General features: G+C 34.2%; 2 protein-coding genes across 3 annotated transcripts in view; both read left to right on the top strand.

The window, feature by feature from the left end:
• Tre1 (Trapped in endoderm 1) overlaps nt 1–13,535 on the top strand; it is a 63,486-nt gene extending 49,951 nt beyond the window's left edge. The window contains exons 5-7 of one of the 2 annotated variants that reach the window (XM_068762293.1): nt 2,426–2,528; nt 11,768–11,970; nt 12,618–13,535. In XM_068762293.1, coding sequence (XP_068618394.1) covers nt 2,426–2,528; nt 11,768–11,970; nt 12,618–12,996 — 685 coding nt within the window. In that variant the 3' untranslated portion in view covers nt 12,997–13,535. Of the gene's footprint in view, nt 1–2,425; nt 2,529–11,767; nt 11,983–12,617 lie in introns of both variants that reach the window. The other variant, XM_068762292.1, reaches the window with a different exon arrangement.
• A 1,924-nt stretch (nt 13,536–15,459) lies between these two features.
• Nucleotides 15,460–19,317, top strand: ATPsynD (ATP synthase, subunit D). The gene is made up of 3 exons (XM_068762338.1): nt 15,460–15,656; nt 17,361–17,579; nt 18,927–19,317. Exons 1-3 carry the CDS (start codon nt 15,529–15,531, stop codon nt 19,111–19,113), a joined length of 534 nt encoding a protein of 177 aa, XP_068618439.1. The 5' UTR covers nt 15,460–15,528; the 3' UTR covers nt 19,114–19,317.
• Nucleotides 19,318–19,924: the final 607 nt, after the last annotated feature.

The raw sequence follows: 19,924 nt of genomic DNA, 5'->3' as shown, positions 1-19,924 counted from the left end.
AGTAATATTGGTTTAGTAAATAAGAAAAGATAATAAAATAGCTATAATTGTATAAAAATAAAACTAGAAATAATTGAGTCTAAACTGTTAACTGCAAATTGGTATAGAAACGAAGATGAGCGAAGAAAGGTGATGCATGGAAGAAGATTTGAAAGTGAAGAAAGAGATTGTGGAGGATGAAAGGAGAAAGTGTAATAAAATAAAACTGTAACGTTTCTGTGCCTGAATTTCGTGAAGAGCGCAATCCGCTCTGAACACAACCTCATTTGGCAGGCTAGATACGAGAGCTTGGCTTAGGGTCGACATACCATAGGACTCATCAACAAGACATCTTTCCATCTCACACAACTACTAAGCGGGCACGGGTACTGCAAGCAGTACCTGCACCGTATAAAATAATCGAAAATGAGACTTGCCCATGTGACGACTCCACAGTACAGACTTTTGATCACTTACTCAGACACTGCTCCCGATTCGCATCCAAAAGACGTAACCACGTGACCTTATGTGAAAACCCTAATATATCTCCGTTCAACTTACCGGACCTTCTCAAGTAAAAATCTACAGCAGAATCTTTTGATGAGTTGGCCCGGCACATTGTCCTAAATTTCAAGGCATTTAACGGTCTGTAGCGCTTGTGAAGCGACTTGAAATAAAATAATGTACCAACTATTATATAATTGAGTAAAACTTACAAATTTTATTGTTAATATGTATAAATTTTAGCTATATTTACCTATAAGAGAAAATTGTGTAAGAAAAATTGTAAATAATTATATAACGCTGTCGTGCCTCGCAGCTGAGAGATGAAAGATCCGTATCAAATAGCGGCAACCCTCTCCCAACCGTCTTAGTAAAAGCGAAAAAAAATATTGTAAAAAAAACAATATCGATACAAATTAAAATTAATAAAAAAAAAACGTTTTTGTGCCGCGTGGCAGGGAGAAATGAAAGGTCCCAAAAGGCGGGCTATAGACGCCCTTTGTAAGACATTTGCAAGACTTTCTGCAACCTTGACCATATTATCGAAGTGACAACAATAGTGGGAACTTTACTCATACCTTCTACTGGATTGCAGTCGCTTCCAAAACTTTAATAACAACAAAATAGCTATCATTCAAGCCTTTCGTAACAGCATTAATAACATTATTGTACATTATCCATATGTATAATTTTCTAGAACATTCGATCCCTATTAATAACCATGAGAAAATTGATTCTAGAACATTCTCGATGATTAAGACTTTTAGCGTGTTGCCGGGGCGTGTATTCCGAAAGCACTCGACTCTTATCCGGCGTGGGAAAGGAACTGTTTGCCCGGGATAAGATAAATATGTGGCGACCCTATTACTCCGGATCGCATTAATCGCTTTGTTAGATGATCAAGGAAAGTAAAGTCTGTAGTAAAATAAAGCTTATTGCTTCATAATAAAGTCTAAATTTGATTTACATATCATATATAAACATACCATATATAATTGTCGCTCAACGAACTATAGAGAGACAGAGAGAAAGAGTATACTTGAGTTTTCTCTAGGAGATTAAATCAGGTATGAACACATGGCCACCTGGTTCTATAGTAGACGACACATCGACCCAAGGTGGATATCCATTGGATCCAAGATAATCTATTTAGATCCTTCCATAATCTATTTAGACATAAACTTCTCTATCGGAAGCGATCTGCATCTGTCCTTGTCTAATGTCCCAGTGCAAACAAATACTGGTTTGAACTACAACTAAAGATAAAGATAAAAAACAAAGAAAAATTTTGATCTATTTTATTTTTGACTCTACTCTGCTTCGCAAGGTGTATAGTGGAGAAGAAGCAGGAAGAAACTCCGCAACAACACCTTTTAATAAAGTTTAACACAGATTTATTCAATGGAATCAGGCGTTATTTTGCGGAAGTCCATCCTTAGTAAGAAAAGTACCAATCACTCAACACGTGTTTCACCCCTTCACGGGGCATCTTCAGGAGTTATGTTACACCGATTAGTGCCAAACACAGAGTCAACTTTAATTTGTTTAATTTAACGGTGGTAGTTGTGTAATTCGCATTGTTTGCCGCATGCGCATTTATCAGCGGGCTGGCGGGCGGTGCACTTTGTTGTGTGTTGTTGCACGACTACCACTGCATGTACGATTTGTTGACTTATTCATATACACTTTATCAGATATAGACTATATTAAATCAAAATAATCAGGCGACATCACTGCCAAGGATTCTTATCATTTAAATATTCCTTTATTGAATTATAAACTAGCTATCTTCAATAATGATTTGCGGTATTTTATTAAAAAACCTAAACTCATTTCGTTGTAAACATGAAGGTTACCTTTACAGGTAAAAGCCTTACATTTCGGTCGACTGTTTGACACAAGCCTTACCTGCAATTAACATTTGCCGTTTTTTTTTATTCAGGTACACGCTAATTGCGTATTACGACATGTACTCCCAGATCTACACCAGCACGAAGATATGGATACAGCTGCTCCTGATCTGGCTCGTGTCCTTTGGTCTCATGGTAATATATTTCACAACTAAATTTATATGTTATATTATATATCTCGGCTTATGTTAGTGGGACCGGAAAGTATGTCGTTTCTGTCGACATATTTTAAAGAAAAACCGATTGATTTGTTACCGCTCCGGCATTGATTTTGTATGCTAGATGGCAAAAGGTTGTTAATAACGAAGGTGAATATATTGTTGATTAGAAATAAAAACTTGTTAAAATGTAGTCGTGTGAATTTAACTTCTGAAAGCGACATTACTTTCCGGTCCCCCTAATATATAACAACAAAATTTTTACATTTACAACTAATGTATAATAAAGTTTCGAAGAATCCTTTTACATAGAGTATTGGAGATAGATTTAATTTAAAAATCTGTAAACGGATATATAGCTTATTTGTAAGCAAAACTCTTCAAAGTTTGTACATCATTTTCCGATCACCCTTTGTTTTACGCATTAAAATACGACAGGCAACTAACTTCTGGCAGTACAAAATCTACACGGACAAATAATAAATAATAATTAATTTTTATTTGAAGTTGTTCGTATTTTTAAAACGATTTTTAATACTATACTATTATTACGTTATTTATTATTAAGTTATTTATTATTACGTTATTTATCATTAAGTTATTTATCATTACGTTATCAGACACCATTGATTTGTAATTAGGGTTTTTATACAATATATTTATTGACAGCAAATGAGCTATACATTCGCGCCTTTAGAGCTTTTATACCTATAACCAATAGGTCTATATAAAAGGATATATTGTACACTAGATTTCGTATCAATATACGTCATATTTCGATCTTATTTTTCCAATCCTCAAATACCTAACGTTTGAATTACGAACGCTATAAACGACGTATATTTAAATTGATCCTTTGAATTTAAATAACATATCAATAAATCATATGCTAATCGTAGATTTCAAGTCTCGAAAACCGACGATCTGATAAAACGCGTTGCATTTCCTCGTTCAAAGACACGCACTTATATATTAATAAAACATTAAATTGTTAATGGCGTCGTATTGTTTAATTGAACATACATTGTCTAGACATAATTTCTGTTACAAAGAAAATATCCGATAATTTCTAAAAAAAATATTTTAAAGTTTTATATGTGATAATGTGAAGTGAATAAATACATTTAAAAAACTTTTAATTTAAACGGTTTTTTGATACCCATATTGTGGTGGTTGTGGAAAAATATGTACCTAGTCCGCCATATTGGAACGGCGTCCATCTTGAATTTTAAATTTTGACATAACTATCGTGTTTTACTAGTATAGCCCTTTCATTTGATACCCATATTGAGGGGGTTAAGGAAAAAATACGCAATCCGCCATTTTGTATCGGCGGCCATCTTAGATTTATAATGTTATTGATTTTATTATATTGTATTGTCATCTAAATTAAATGTGTGTACAAAATTTCAGATCAATCTGACAACGGGAAGGTGCTTAAATTTCAATTTCTAATTTTGATCCACATAAATTTCGTACGGGTCGAACTAAATAAAACCGTTTAAAAACATATGTTAAAGTACTGAACTAGTTATTCAAATTGTCTTCCCTTAGCTTTAATACACGCTTTTAAACGGTCTGGCCATTCGTCGATGATTCTACGAATGGTTTCCATTGGAAACTTGGTCACTGTTGTTTTCAAAGATTTCTTGAGCGACTCGTTATTTGGATGACGCTTAGAGTAGACCATATCCTATAGCACAGACCACAATTTATAGTCCAAAGGGTCTTAGTCCGGACTAGCTGAAGGTCAATTAACAGCCTTTATAAAGTCTGGAACATTTTGATCGAGCCAAATTTTGGATGGAATGTCCATATTTCGTTTTTGAATTAGGTGTTGTTGAGAGATAAATACTATATTTTATATACTTTCGTTATCATTTTAGCTATATATCGTCCACTGGTGGACATAAACCTCCACTATATATATCCTATAGCAGTAGGTAGCGGCTTGTATGTATTTTTCGTAGACTTTTATCTGTCTACTTTACAAGTGAAATTCCATCTATACCTGTCTGTGGTCTTCGTATAAAACATCTATATCAAATAGCAAAAACATCACACTGAACCTGTCTAAACAAGGTTAAAAAAATATTGTAAACAAAATACACTAGCGATACAAATTAGAATAGGTTAAAAATCAAAATTGTGTCGGATCTGCTATTATGAAAATTATAAGTTAACATGTTCCGTGCCGCGGAAATTTTTGAAGTTTTTCCATTCATGTCGCGTATGTCGTATATGACCCACACTTTAATAATTAAAAAAAGTAGTTTAAGACGTGCTTTACACTTATTTAATACTGCAAAGCTATAATTATCGGGTAAAAATTATAAATTTAACTATGCAATACATACGCGCATATATGTGAAGTTATATATATTCGAGCCTACAATTCATTTGTTTAAGAATCCTTTGTTTTTCAATGGGAACTGCAAATGGCCTGAACGGAAAGTGCAGCGGGGGTCGTATATGCCCCACATACCATGGAATATGTTAAGTATGAATAGAAAAGTTCGTTCGTGTATCGACATCGCGATTGAGATTTGTAGTCTGTTCGACAATATATTCTTGTGTCATCCGACGGCTGGGAATCCATCTGAATACAAAATCTCGGGTCAACTATTAACATTACAGTAGTAGGGGGACCAATTTGTGTCACTTCCTTTTCATTTTATCCGTACGTTTCATTTATTTTTCTCCATTTTATTATTAATCTCATCAGATAATCTGGAATTAAAAATACCGGTGCATTCTTCCTCGTTTATGGCCAAATCTTTCACCACGCAGGCCGTTCGATTGTGGAATGATTTACCGCTGAATATAAGAAATATTTACTAGACCATAGATTATCTATCTGTTAATTCATTTCTTTTTCTTCTGTTTCTTTCTGAGGCAAGTGCGATCGAACCAATACTGATCGAAGTCAATTAGATGTTTTTATTTATTATTGTATTATATTTAAAATATGTATTAAACCTTATTTATTATAAGTATATATGTTATATACGTATGTATGTATGTTTATGTTCATTTGTTTGTGAATATGTATTTTTTGTACACGTAAACTACCCTTTATTAGTACTTTTGCCTTTTCCATACTATGGTTGTCTGTAAGAGATTGCCTTGTGTGATAAGACCGCCCATTGTACTTTTTGTATATTATTGTAAAACTTATTAAAAGTTTCTTAACGTGTACAATAAAGAATATTAAATAAATAAATCTTATCTATATAAACTCGAACTAATCACTAGAAATATATAAAATAAATATACTTTACTGTAACCTTGATATATTAAAGGAAATAATTTTATCTGTGCGAAAGTTCCTAATTAGTCAGCAATATGCGTAATTCTCATAAAATCGTGTCATCCATTTCGTTGTGCAGAACACAAGCGAAATAAATAAAGTTTCGACATCCTCTCTCACATTTGTTAGTCACGTCTTAATGAGTCATTAAAAAATAAATAAGAAGTTCTATCCGGAGCCCGTTAAGTGTCCGTTTCCGATCGCGAGCGGTTCGACAGTGAGTCAAAAGGCCAGACGTTAATTAACTCCTTTTCACTGTAACAAATTAAAAAAAAAAAGAAATGTCAAAGTTAACTTTGACTTACAGCGCTCGGTCACAGATTATAATTACTTACATATTATAAATATTAAAGAAATATTTATTGCTACAATATATAAACCTCTTCACTTTTCTAAACCTCTATTAAATTATATATACAGATATTGATTCAAAACTTAATAAATATGTGGAATGAAAAAAAAAGTAAAAAATTTCTCTCTTCACTGCTCATAAAGAAGTTTTAAGAGGATGGGCAGCAGCATCCTTTGTGTAATATTATACCACATTGCCTGCCAAGTTTGGCGATTATGGTATATCCCTGCATAGATCTTTGAGGAAGACCTTCCTTGCAGTGGAATGTCTTCGGTCTGAAACGACAAAATAATCTCTTTATTGTTTACGTGACCCCTCCTGTCCTATCTTTTGTTACGTTACACTAGCGGTCCAGTGTTCTTCTTTTGAGGCGACAGTTGCCCAGGAATAGGCTTCAAATCCACCATAATCTTCGGTCTCGTGCTCCCTGCATCTTGCAACATCCCGCGACCTTTACTATATGTTCGGTATATCTGATGGAGGGGCCTGCCTTTTTTTTGATTTCTGGGGTGGGAATCTTCCGGACGTTCACGATGCCCCGCCTCGGAGAGAGGACAGGGGTATGTGGGATTCCTACCCACTTGCCCCCCCCCCCCCTGGTGATCGCCGTCGGCGTTATACGGGGGACCTCGGTATCTCCCGGTCAGGGATCGCCACGCGGTCTTCCCTCGCGCCGTGCTATTTTCGATAGCCCGTCTCGGGGTATGTGAGTACACGCTACCTCCGAAACCCTCGTGATGCTATCACGATGGTTCGAGACCACGTCGAACCATCGTCCGCTTCAGAGTCGCCGAAGCTAGTGGGAGTTTAGGGCCCCCACCCTAAACTCGCGCGACTCCGAAGGCCCCGTTTATGGTAGGGGGGCTCCATTCACCAGAGTGCCGTCGCGAGGCGCGTCCCTGCGCTGACGGTGTCGCCTCCGAGCGGCATCTGGGGGGCCTGCCTACTCTATATATCTATATCTCTGTCCCACACTACCTATATGACATTTTGTCAGACGTGCGACAGAGATAACGCTCTAGAAGCCGAAATTAGTCGATTGTCTCTTTCCAAAGGTCGATGAGCAATATTTCTTGCCGGGTACTATAATTATTTATTTAGTGAAGCACGTATTACACGCATACAGAATGATTTTAAACATAACACGTCGGTAAAACAGTACTACATCTACTAGCGCCATCTAGTATGTTTTTAAAGAAAATATAATATAATAAAACATGAATTTACCAATTACATTATACGTTTTAAAATAAATCTGTAAAGAATTATAAGTGTGTTTATTGATAAGGAATTATGGAGACAGCTCCCTTAGTTATGGCACGTTCGAGCCTGCGCATACGCACTTCGGATTAAGCGGGAAGTGAGAATTGGTTCAATGCACCTCCACAGTTATGATACGCGTTTAATTGTCCTAAATTAACTAACATCCGTGTTGTTTAGAACCGTAGCACCGCACGCCATTGCCTCTCATATATATTTATTTTATTAGTTCAATTATGTAACTTTTTTACATGCTGGTATATATATATGTATATATATATATATATAAATATATATATATATATATTAGCTGATCCCGCAAACGTTGTTTTGCAAAAAAAAATAAAGTTTTTAATTAACTAATGTTAAATTGACAAATGTAAGATAAGGGTTGATCGTAGAGGGGTGAAAATTTAGGTTTGTATGTATTTTTGTATGCTGTATCATAATAAAATAAAAACCAAAAAAATTGTCTAAAAATTAAAAATAAAACTTAGGGGTGGACCACCCTTATCACTAAGGGGTATGGAAAATAGATAGTAGCCGATTCTTAGACATACTGAATACGCATGTAAAATTTGGTAAAAATCGGTCAAGCCGTTTCGAAGGAGTTCAAGTTCAAACACCGTGACACGAGAATTTTATATATTAGATATATATATATATATATATATATATATATATAATATATATATATTTATATATATATATATATATATATATATTTATATATATATAGTTTCATTGCAGTAAAAAATAAAGATAGAATAGAATACGTTTATTCAACGTTGGAACATTTAACAGAAGTCTTATTGATCGACACTTCTTATCTATTTTCCGCGAGGTTTTATAGTTGTGTAAAAGAAGCAGGAAAAAACTCGTTGTGGAGTTTTTTCTCACAAATATCGGAAGACTGCATCTGTCCTTGTCTAATGTTCCAGTGCAAACAAATACTGGTTTGAACTACAACTAAAGATAAAAAAGATAAAAAAAATCTATTTTATTTTTGACTCTACTCTGCTTCGCATGGTGTTATAGTTGTGAAGAAGAAGCAGGAAGAAACTTCACAACAACATCTTTTAATAAAGTTTAACACAGATTTATATATAGACACTTTATAAGATATAGCCTAAATGAAATTAAAACAATCAGGCGACATCACTGCCAAGGATTTCTGTCATTTAAATATTCGTTTATTTGAATAATAAGCTTTTTTCAAATCAAACTTTGTAACAAAGCCGATTTATCACTCAACACGTATTTCACCCCTCCATGGGGCATCTTTAAGAGTTATGTTACACCGATTAGTGCCAAACACAGAGTCTGTGTTTGGCACTGGCGGGCTGGCGGGAGGTGCACTTTGTTGCACGACTATCACTGCATGTGCGGAAGTGGCTAAATATTGGTTCTTTTCTTACTTAGGATAGACTTCCGCAAGGTCCGGATTCCATTAAATATTTATGACCGTTAAGAGACTGGGGTTATAATTCTTGGGGAATAAGGAAACCGGCAGATCGGCCTGTGTCAAACACCCTGTATAAAACTATAATAAAATAAATTAATATTATGACACTTTCAAAAATACACAATTACAGTACCCGGCGATAAAAATTGCACATCGACGTTTGGAAAGAAACAATCGGCTAATTTCGGCTTCGTAGAGCGTTATCTCTGTCGCACGACTGACGAAACGTCACATAGGTAGTGTCTTTCCAAATTTCGATGTACAATATCTATCGCCGGGTACTGTATGTACTTTTGATTTGTTAATCTTCTGTGAAGAGCCGGCGAGAAACAAAACAGTTTCACATCTTTAACGAAATTAAAATTTAATTTATTTCTAGTGATTACGTCAAGTGTACATAGATAATATTAACTTAAAATGGAGAAGAATAAATAAAAGGTACGGACAAAATGAAAAGGAAAGAACACAATTTGGTCTCCTAACCCCCACCTTCCCTCACTGTGATGTTAATACTTGACCCAAGATTTTGTATTCAAATGGATTCTGTCGCACGAATTTGAACGTATGACAAAACATCACATAGGTAGTGTGGGACAGAGATAGTGCTCTACGAAGCCGAAATGAGACAATTGTCTCTTTCCAAATATCGATGTGCAATATTTATCACCGAGTACAGTAATACCCAGCTTTACGCGACCCCGTTATACGCGGTTTCACTATAACGCGAATTGCAAATTTCGCGCTCAAATGCCTCGTATTACGCGAAAGAGTGCGTATAAATATAATGTAGTCATCAACTTCTCTATGGTGTCTTGACCATCTGTCAAACAATTAAAAACAGTGTTGGGTGTTATGAACGTATTTTACAAGAACGTAAACAAAACGTTACTCAAAAGACAATAGACGTATTTTTCCGTAAAAAACAAAAAGTATGTATTGCATAAAGTGTTCCCAGAATTAAATTGATTGATTAAAATGATTTGTATTTTTTTGTAATAATTTTTGACTATGTTTAATCATAAACCTCGTTATACGCGAATTTCAGTTAACGCGATTTTTTTTGGAACGTATCCCTCGCGTAAAGCGGGGTATTACTGTACTGTATTTAAATTTTTAAATTAATGCGATCGTTGTGTCAGAAATAATGTTATTTTTTATTAACATATAGTTCTTAATTGCCCAGCATGGGGGCAATTCGTTTAGGAGTGTGGCAACAATTTATTTCAATTGTTCCGCGCGCGCATGGCGGGAAAACCGTGCGCTTTATTGTCTGTTGTTTTATTCATATCCGTCGACCGGTGAGGTCTGCCCGTACGGGCGGCGCCATGTTGATTTGTATATTAACATATGTAAATTATTATTTATGTAATTGGTGCCTAAATTGAAACGGATATGCGGGATTTATTAATATGAATTACGGAAATCCGATGATGTAATAGACATAGGTATATTTTTCTGTATTTCGAATCCAATTTATCTGATTTCAATGCTGATACTAGTCGTAAATATTGAAGATTTCTTTATGATTCTCTGTGTGTCTGACTCTGTGTTTGGCACTAATCGGTGTAACATAACTCCTGAAGATGCTCCGTGGAGGGTTGAAACACGTGTTGAGTAATTTGGTGGTGGCGGTTGTGTGATTCGCATTGTTTGCCGCATACGCATTTGTCAGCGGGCTGGCGGGCGGTGCATTTCGATGCACGACTACCACTGCTTGTGCGGAAGTGGCTGAATATTGGTCCTTTTCTTACTTCTTTATGATTAACAAGTGTTCAGAAATAAGAAGATATGTAGTAATACGTGGTTGCCGCCTTAAAACTCTGGATGCGGGCAGTGCGAGGTCACTCCCAAAGATCCTCTCCCTCTCTTCTCTTCCAAGGAATACCTTGCAGTAGGCGTCCTATTGGCTAGAAAGGAGAAGAAAACTAAATCGTTTAGTCCAACTAGAGCTGATACAAGAGGCTTTACATTTGAAAAACAAATTGTTTCGTCCTTTCAGTCCATAGGCGTCCATTTCAGGACATAAACCTCCTTCAAAGATACTATAGGGAGGGCCAAAAATTTTTGCAAATAGCAACACTTGATTTCTCAAAAACCGTGAGAGTAAGGGGCCAACGGCGAGACAGAGCACATCTCGACGATGTAATTTTAAAAAAAAAATTTTTAATAAATGATAATCACGGTAAATAAATCATAAACAAAATAGCATTTGTACTTTTATTTCTACACATGTTTCAAAAGTGCAAAAATTTATGGCCCACCCTTGAATATACCATAACCACAGGCGGGTTGGCGATGTGGTATTATGGTACGCAGAGGAAGATACTGCTCCTTGGCAATACATGGTGTGAATTATATAAGATGGCATCTCTAGAATCGAACTAGCGACTTTTGATCGCAAGTCACAGCCCTCTACCGCTAGGTTACCACTGCTCTTATACTAACATGTCTTCTTCTTCTTCTTGAAGTGCCTCTCCAACTAGTGGAGGTTGGCTATCAGCTTCCTACTCTCTTCCTTATTTTTGGTTCTGCGTAATAGCTCAGCAGCGCTGGCGATTCCGGTCCATTCTCTAATGTTACGAAGCCACGACTTCTTTCTCCTACCAACCTTCCTTTTACCAGCGACCTTTCCCATCATGATAAGTTGAAGGAGATTGTATCGTTGGTGTCGAAAAACGTGTCCCAAGTAAGCGATTTTCCTTCGTTTTACTGTGAGCATAACTAACATGTAAAACTGTAAAAATGTCTTGATTGTATATATGTGTATTATTATAAAAAATCTAATGTATTTGAAATAAATAAAAAGGAATTGTTTCTTAATATTTATAGATACCACCACTGCTCGGCGTTTGGGGCCAGCTAGGCCTGGAGCCAGATACATTTTCATGTACGATCCTACCGAAAGACGGCATGTCTCCTAAGAAGTATCTCTTCGTGTTCGGTTTCGCGTTGCCGTGTGTGGTCATCATTGTATCATATTCCTGCATCTACTGGCGCGTGCGCGAGAGTAAGAGGAAGCTGGAGGGTCGAAGGTGTGTATGTGGGTGAGATTCGTTTTGATACACAAATATATCTTCAGGCCAATACGACTAGGAGAGATACGACTGTAATTCTTTAATGGCGAAACTCATCATCATATTAGCTAACAGATACCTTCCCCAAAGATCAGCACAATGACCGATCTTGCACTGCATTCAGCGACTTCTCGTAATCATAACTATATCATCGGTCTACCTAACACAATGCCTATCAAAGCTATGTCGACTGGTTCATGATCGTCACGTACCTTTCTGTCCAGACGGTCATCGTTGTGATGTTCCCCTACTGCCACTTTAAACAAGAAATTCTTCGAGCTACGTCGGTGGTCTTGGTTCTTGGTCTCCTGATCTAATTTATGATTAAATATCGCAGCGAAGCTCCCGAGCATTGCACGCTCCATTGCTCTCTGGATGACCTCGAAGGATTGTAACTTGTATCCAGTACTAAGTCTGCAAGGACAGATAATATATAAAAATTAATTTAAAAATATTGTAATACGAATTTTTAAAACGCGTTTACTTACTATATTAATTTTTGATTTTTGGATTGGAGTTTTACCATAATTTAACTGACAGCAAATGTATAGCGTATATTCATCCCTTGAAGCTTTTATACTTAAAATCATCCTGTATATTTGCAGCAAACTAAGCGGTCAGACGGCACGGGAAAAGGAGGAAGACTCTCGTCTCACAACTCTCATGCTGACCATTTTTCTTTGCTTCCTTGCGTGTTTCCTGCCCCTCATGATAATGAACGTAACAGACGATGGCATCACCTACCCATGGCTTCACATCATAGCCTCGATACTGGCCTGGGCTTCTAGTGTCATCAATCCACTGATCTACGCTGCAACCAACAGGCAGTACAGAGCTGCATATGGCAACCTATTAAAATTCTGCAAAAATAATCCAGTGACCAAACGCACGACTTGGGGAAGTCGAACAGTAGGACATTCATCTAATTCACCGAATTACATAGAGAAAAGAAACCCGCTCAACAATCAACCGACTAAGTTATGAACATGACATATAACTTTTATTATCTGTAAATATTGTAAATAATTATATATAAAAAAGTAATATTAATGGCAACACACATTATACCAATAATTTTAACCAAAGGCAACATTACTCATATGTCAACACGCATTTTTATGTATAGTCTATAAATTATATTTAAAAATGGCGTTAATAACATTTCATTTAATAATTAATATAAATAGAACTACATATCGCAGTTATTAGTTATTAGGATTAGTAATATAAATAATTTTCGGACAATGAGAGAAAAAAAATCGCTGCGAAAGGATTATCAAGGTTTGTAAATATCTTGCTTATGGATGCATAAAATATTAAATTTCAGCTTTAAATGTAAAGGAGACATGTGCCAGTGATGCGATATATTCTGTAAAGGGGAATAAAGATAATCGATGAATATATTCCAAAATAATCAGAGAAATCATTTTTGAGGTTAGAATTTGAACATATCGCTTTTTTCGTGTATGACAACTCAGGTCCCATTAATTATAAATTTATGTTCGTAAGGGATATTAATTATACATTCCGAATGGGGTTAATTTTGTAACATTATAACTTCTAGCAAATGATTATAATAGAAATTGGACTAACCAATATTTTTATTTAATCATATAAATGTCAATAAAGACGAAGCAAATGGTTATATTTTACTTTAAAATATCTGATTTACCCGATTTCTCGTAACGCATTTTAGTATAAGTAAAAGAAAATCAAAAACTTGCTATAGATCAGTTTTGTTTTTAAACAAAAAAGCTACTTTGTTCATTTATAAGTTTATTCCTTATATAAGTATTCATGTCAATAATGTTACCCTAAACACATCTCACTAATCTTTGCCAAGACTGATGCGAAAAAGTCAATTAGAACTTAATTATGATAATTATACTTAATTATTGCGACTTTAATCACAAATATATTTAGGTTATATATAATTTATTTCTAGAAATTAATGTAAACATACCAAAGGGAAATAAACGTATTTGTATAAATTATTGTGTATTATTTTCTAATGCTTTATTACATTTTTGTAATTTTTTTTAAGTGCGCATTAGTAACATTCTACGTGATCGAGTACAACACTAAAAAAGCTGCAAATTAAAAATATATAGATAAATAGATGTACTTCTTTATTTGTATCTGTTGTTTTATATAGAGGGCGTAGGTGTGTTACCGTTTGGGCACGTATCTGATCTTCCTTCGGTTAAGTATACGCGTTTAGCGGGCGAAAATGACTTACCACCAGAGCTCGCTGAAAAGGAAAATGATAGCCAAGAGATTGAAGAAGGTATATTCACACATGTATATAGTATTTACAACTTGCACGACGGCAGCGACCACATCATTAATGGCGCCCGAATGTAAATTGAGGTTCGAATTTGTATTCAAACACTCAAGAATGATTTAACATAAAATTATTGTGGCTGTAGTAACCAACAATATAGAGTCTGAAATTTAAATTATCCAGAACCAAAAATATTTTTTTTTAAATTACTACTTTTTGTGTATTTAAATAGTGATTAGGTCGTATGAGCGCTGTACATGTTTTCGGAATATCAAAAACTGCTTAATATGTAGTCTACGCTCGCAATCTATTGAGACTATATAACTAGCAATAACTAATAACTAGAGCGTATTTTGCTTTAAAGGTATATAATAAATTATGTCTAACAGAATACAATGTTATAGTACCCGGCGATAAATATTACACATCGACCTTTGGAAAGAGACAATCGGCTAATTTAGGCTTCATAGAGGGTTATCTCTGTCGCACGAAATACAAACAGTCCGATATCTATTAGGAGTTGTAAAACAAGTATCATTTGCTTTTGATAATAATTTGTAATCTTTGTATGAAATTCACCAATTATACCTATTTTTATTACAATGTCTCATTTTAAAATAGGTATAATGTCTTTTATTATGTACAAATTTCCTAAATAATTAAATACGTAAACATAATGTGAACATATTTTATTTTACCCCAACCTAAAGCTATCATTTATAGAAAAATTGGTGTATTTTATACGAAGAATAAAAATAATTATCAAAAGAAGCAAATGATACTTTATACTACTATCAATAATCGACGAACTCCAACAATATACTCGCCATGAGCAGAAATTGTACACGCGTAAAAGAAATTGTTATTTTTTTAACTACATATATAAAAACGTTAACATTACATAATTATTTAATTTATAAATATTTTTAAGAAAACATTTGCACATTTTTATAATATCTTAACATAGAATTTATCCAATTAAAAACAGTACAAAAATAATATATGTTAATAGAATAAAATACGATAAATATGATATGACGGTTATTATTGTAAGAAATAAAAATTAACTATACATGTTTTACATTTTTAAATGTAAATAAGTCTTATTATATCTCTTAGACGTTATCATATTATTGGATAATAGTTATATGTATGGTAACACTGGTCATTTGTCTGACTACGAGTGACAAGTGATCCGAGGTTCGTTAGACTGTAGAAGTTGTATTGAATTTATGCAAAATATGGCGAAACGAATCGCTCAGAGCTCTGTAAACTGGGCAGCGCTTGCAGAGCGTGTACCTGCTGAACAGAAGACCAACCTCGCAGCCTTCAAGATCAGGGCTGACGGCTACCTCCGCAGGTTAGTTGCACAGCGATGTTACATAATTTACGTCATGTATTTTCTAGTAAAATACACTTTGAATATATTTTCTTGTAATATTTCAATGGGGTATACCATTAAATTGCAACTAACAATTTTCTAGCAACGTAATCATGATATTTTATAAAAAAAAAATTATATTTTTTTTCTATAACCCTTAAAATTCCTATGAGATTATTTATACATAGCACCTATTCATTATTACACTTTTATAATAATTAACGTGTCTATTACTTTAGTATGTATCTTAATACACCAAGGATTATAATCATTGCAACTAGCTAGCTTGCAGACATTTTGAAGTTTTTTTTTGTTTCTGCCGGTTTTCCGTAATCTTTAAAGTATTTACTAGACATATTTGTCTCTTATTGAAATGAAACTAACTATTTTATGTGAAATGTTCATGATATCAGCCCATAGAGGCCCATTGCAAGGCATAGGCCTTAGAGATTACTATGGGTGGATACAGCAGAATCATCACACTTGGCAAGTGGAATGGCGATCACAGTATGTTGTTATGGTAAACAGAGTATGCTACTGCCCATCTTCTTTAAACTTGTTTGAGATCAATAGCAATCTTATATAAATAATGCAGTGTGAATTATATAAGATTGTATGCCAGGAACCAAGCCTGACTCTTATGATAGCAAGTCTCAACAATTACCAATGGGCTATCACTGCACTTATAAAATAGTCATAAGTAATATACTAAATTAATATACATGTATATTTTGTCTTGTGTATATGTAAGCACTTAACTGTACAAAATAAGAAAATATTTTATATGTAATACAGATATATAACAGATAGGGGAATTAAGAAGGACATAAAATTATGTTATAAGACTGATTGCGCAATTACAATGAAATAATTGTCTATTTAAAAACCATTTTGTTAGAAATTATTAATTTGAATATTATAGGGATCTTTTGGAAACATGCCATGTTACTTCCTACTAAACAAAGTCTACTATAAGATAAAGCAATTTTGCTAATAAGATTCTTAAATAATTGTCCATATGGACTCCTTAATTTCAATATCGTTTTTTTTATCCTAGATTTATTTTATTTTATTCTTTTATGTATTATGAAAAACCCGAAAATTTCAGTAAAGTTTTTACAATCTTCCTACTTATAGTTTGTTTGGTCTGGTAGACATTACATTTATGCAATAAATTCAACTTATTGACACTTGTATAGGCAATAGTTTAGAAAGACAGTTTATTTTTCCTGTTAAATATACATTCAAATCAGTTTTTGTGGTAGTGGTGAATAAGGGACTTAATATATCACTAATACCAAACTTCTTGAGTAACTATAAAAACAATTATGTAGTATTTTCACCAGTTTCACATATGAAATAATTTAAAACCTTAGGACTTCTCACAGGTCAAAGATCTATAAAGAAAAATCAGATGTTCACTTTAAGTAACTAACTTACTTGTTTTGTTTCAACAAAATTATCACATTAGCAAAAAAACCAACATCATTGATCAAGCAGACACAATAGATACATATATGACGAAATAAGTACACATTAAATTTTATTAAACTAAATGGTAGAGTGAATTGTTTTTTTTTTTTATAATATCTCCATAACATACAAACTCCACAATAACATATTTGTGTGTGAACATCATGTTATTGTATAAAAGCATTAAAAGGTTTAAATTAATATTCGCAGAGTTCTTGCCAATCCCCCGGAGCCGCCAAAGATCAACTGGAGCCTCTACAAGCAGACGGTGCCCATCCCTGGCATGGTGGACAACTTCCAGAAGCAATATGAAGCCCTGAAGATCCCTTACCCTGCAGACACTCAGACAGCGCAGGTGGAGGCTCAGTGGAGCCAAGTGAAAAAGGCTATTGAAGCATTTGTACAGGAGTCCAATGCCAACATTGTTTCGTGAGTAGAGAAAAACTTTAAAATTCAAAATATTATCATCACTTCTGCTGTAGGAAGTTCATTGACATAAGCTCCTCCCCATACATCTCCAATAGGATTAGTTGGTATAGGTGTGCATCCAGAGTATTCCAATGACCTTAAAGTTATCTGGTCCACCTTGCAGGCATGTATAGTTATACATTGAACTTGTCAGAACACGCATCTGACTCTATGATGGTAGATTAAAAACATTTTTTTTTTTGTTATTTAACTATTTATTCTTATGGAACGCTAGTAAAATTAATAATTAAGGATGAACAATAGGCAGCCTTTTTGTAAAGTGATGTCTTCCAAACAATTTTACATTATTCATTTTAGTAAAAATTTTGATGTACTTGGTCCTGACAAAGCTGTAAATATCATCATGTCTAACAGCATCAACATCTTCAGAGAAAATAGTATTAAATTCGTAACATATTTTTTACATATTAGGTTTAGAGGTCATCTAAAATGACCCATAAACCAAATTAATCAAATTTTTATTTTTGAAATTTTCTGTATTTTCTGTATATAGTTTATGATGCAAATTGGCTACTAATTTTGTGGTCAGACACTGCATTTCATTTTATCATCATTTCAGCCACAATACATCTATTATTCATTGTCATCTCATTTCCAATGAAGCTGTAAAAGCTCCCGGAGCTCTTAATAGTAACAGCATCCCCCATAATTTACCAACTAAACCAGATCATAAATCCATCTTTTGTAAGAGAATTATGCAAATTATGTAAGGGTAAAACATTCTCAACAGGTAAAGCTATTTTTGGGGCTTGCACAGTTTTATTATGACTTTTTAAAAAAAAAAATCTAATGAGATTTTGCTATGGTTTTATAACAAAACTACTTTTATATTATTCATAAAAATGTTTAAGTGAAACAATTCATAAACAGAAACAAAAATTACAGTCAACTATCACTCTGCCATAGACTTTTGACATACTGGAATCTTATTTGGTAAGCATGCTAAAATGTACTATAGATTTGTGAAACTTGTTCCAATTGGTAACTTTGTTGATTGACACTTCAAATCATCATCATTTCAGCTATAAGACATCAGTGCTGCAACATAGGTCTTCCTCAGATATTTATAAGACTGGTTGGAAGCTGTCTATATCCAGTACCTTCCAATCACCGCAGTAAGATTGTCTGTCCACCTGGTGGTCAGACGTTGTACTCCACCCTTCTCGTTACATGATCATTTCAGAATATTAACGCCCCAGTTTCCATCAGCTCTAGTCTAGATAGATATATGGAATGTTGTAGAACCAATCATCTTGTATATAGTATTAAATAAATGTTACATTACAGGTATGAAAAGCAAATCGCAGAGATCAAGGCTCTGCTTCCATATGACCAGATGACCATGGAAGACTTCCGCGACGCCTTCCCAGACCAGGCGCTCGACCCCATCAACAAACCTACCTTCTGGCCACACAACCCCGAGGAACAGCTGGACTATGTGGACCCTGACAAGAAAGCCCACGCCTCTCACTAACTTACCAATGTATCTTTGCATGATGTCTGGAGCATAAACTTATAATATTCATGTCAAATAGCCTGTTATATAATTTTATTTAATACCTTTAAAGTTATAACAGGTAAAGCTATTATTTTTGGACTTATGCAAAGATAGTTGAAGCAGTCATGCAATTCTGTGTAAATTATTGTAGGAATAAAGAGAATAAACAAGTTCCATTAATTTCTTGTTTCCATTAAATATACCCTTCCTTGGCAATTCAATGAATGAGATGTATATTTAATATATATCCACTGATATATATTATAATATATCAGTGGTCGACAACCTATGGCTCTGAAGGATTATTTATGGCTCTTGATATATGAACAATATCACTATTAACCAACCAGAATTTGAAAATTACTAAAGTGCTATAACGAAATATTCATCAAAAAAATTGTAATGAAAAGTAAAATATTAGTTTATTTTTAATTCAAAACCTATTTAACAAATTTATAATTGCGACTAGCGAATAAAAAATGTTCCAAATGTCCAAAAACTTGCTATCTCTTACATATACCAACCTGAATTAATACTTTCAGGGAGCAGTGTAAATATAATCAATGTTTTAAATGACTACTATATCCAGTGGCGTAGCTAGGGGGTGGCGAGCGGGGCGGCCGCACCAGGCACCACAAGCAGGGGGGGCACCAAAGTTGAAAATCATTAATGAATAGTAAAAAGAAAAATGAAAACCATAATTTCAAGTAAATAACATAAAAAGAATATCGAATTTTACTATTTTTGTGCTAAAAAAGTTGTTAAATAATATGAACAATAAAAAAGT

Source organism: Battus philenor, unplaced genomic scaffold, assembly GCF_028537555.1.
Source record: "Battus philenor isolate CCGP_79_NKW_IND1 unplaced genomic scaffold, ilBatPhil1.0.hap1 SCAF_16, whole genome shotgun sequence".
Classification (NCBI taxonomy): Eukaryota; Metazoa; Arthropoda; class Insecta; order Lepidoptera; family Papilionidae; genus Battus; species Battus philenor.
This window is presented reverse-complemented; position numbering and strand designations above follow the sequence as displayed.

Excerpts from the sequence above, each read along its gene's own strand:
- ATPsynD (XM_068762338.1), top strand. The coding sequence starts at position 15,529 with ATGCAAAATATGGCGAAACGAATCGCTCAGAGCTCTGTAAACTGGGCA. Across the intron at positions 15,657-17,360 it reads GCTGACGGCTACCTCCGCAG|AGTTCTTGCCAATCCCCCGG; the intron begins GTTAGTTGCACA and ends TAATATTCGCAG. Across the intron at positions 17,580-18,926 it reads TCCAATGCCAACATTGTTTC|GTATGAAAAGCAAATCGCAG; the intron begins GTGAGTAGAGAA and ends GTTACATTACAG.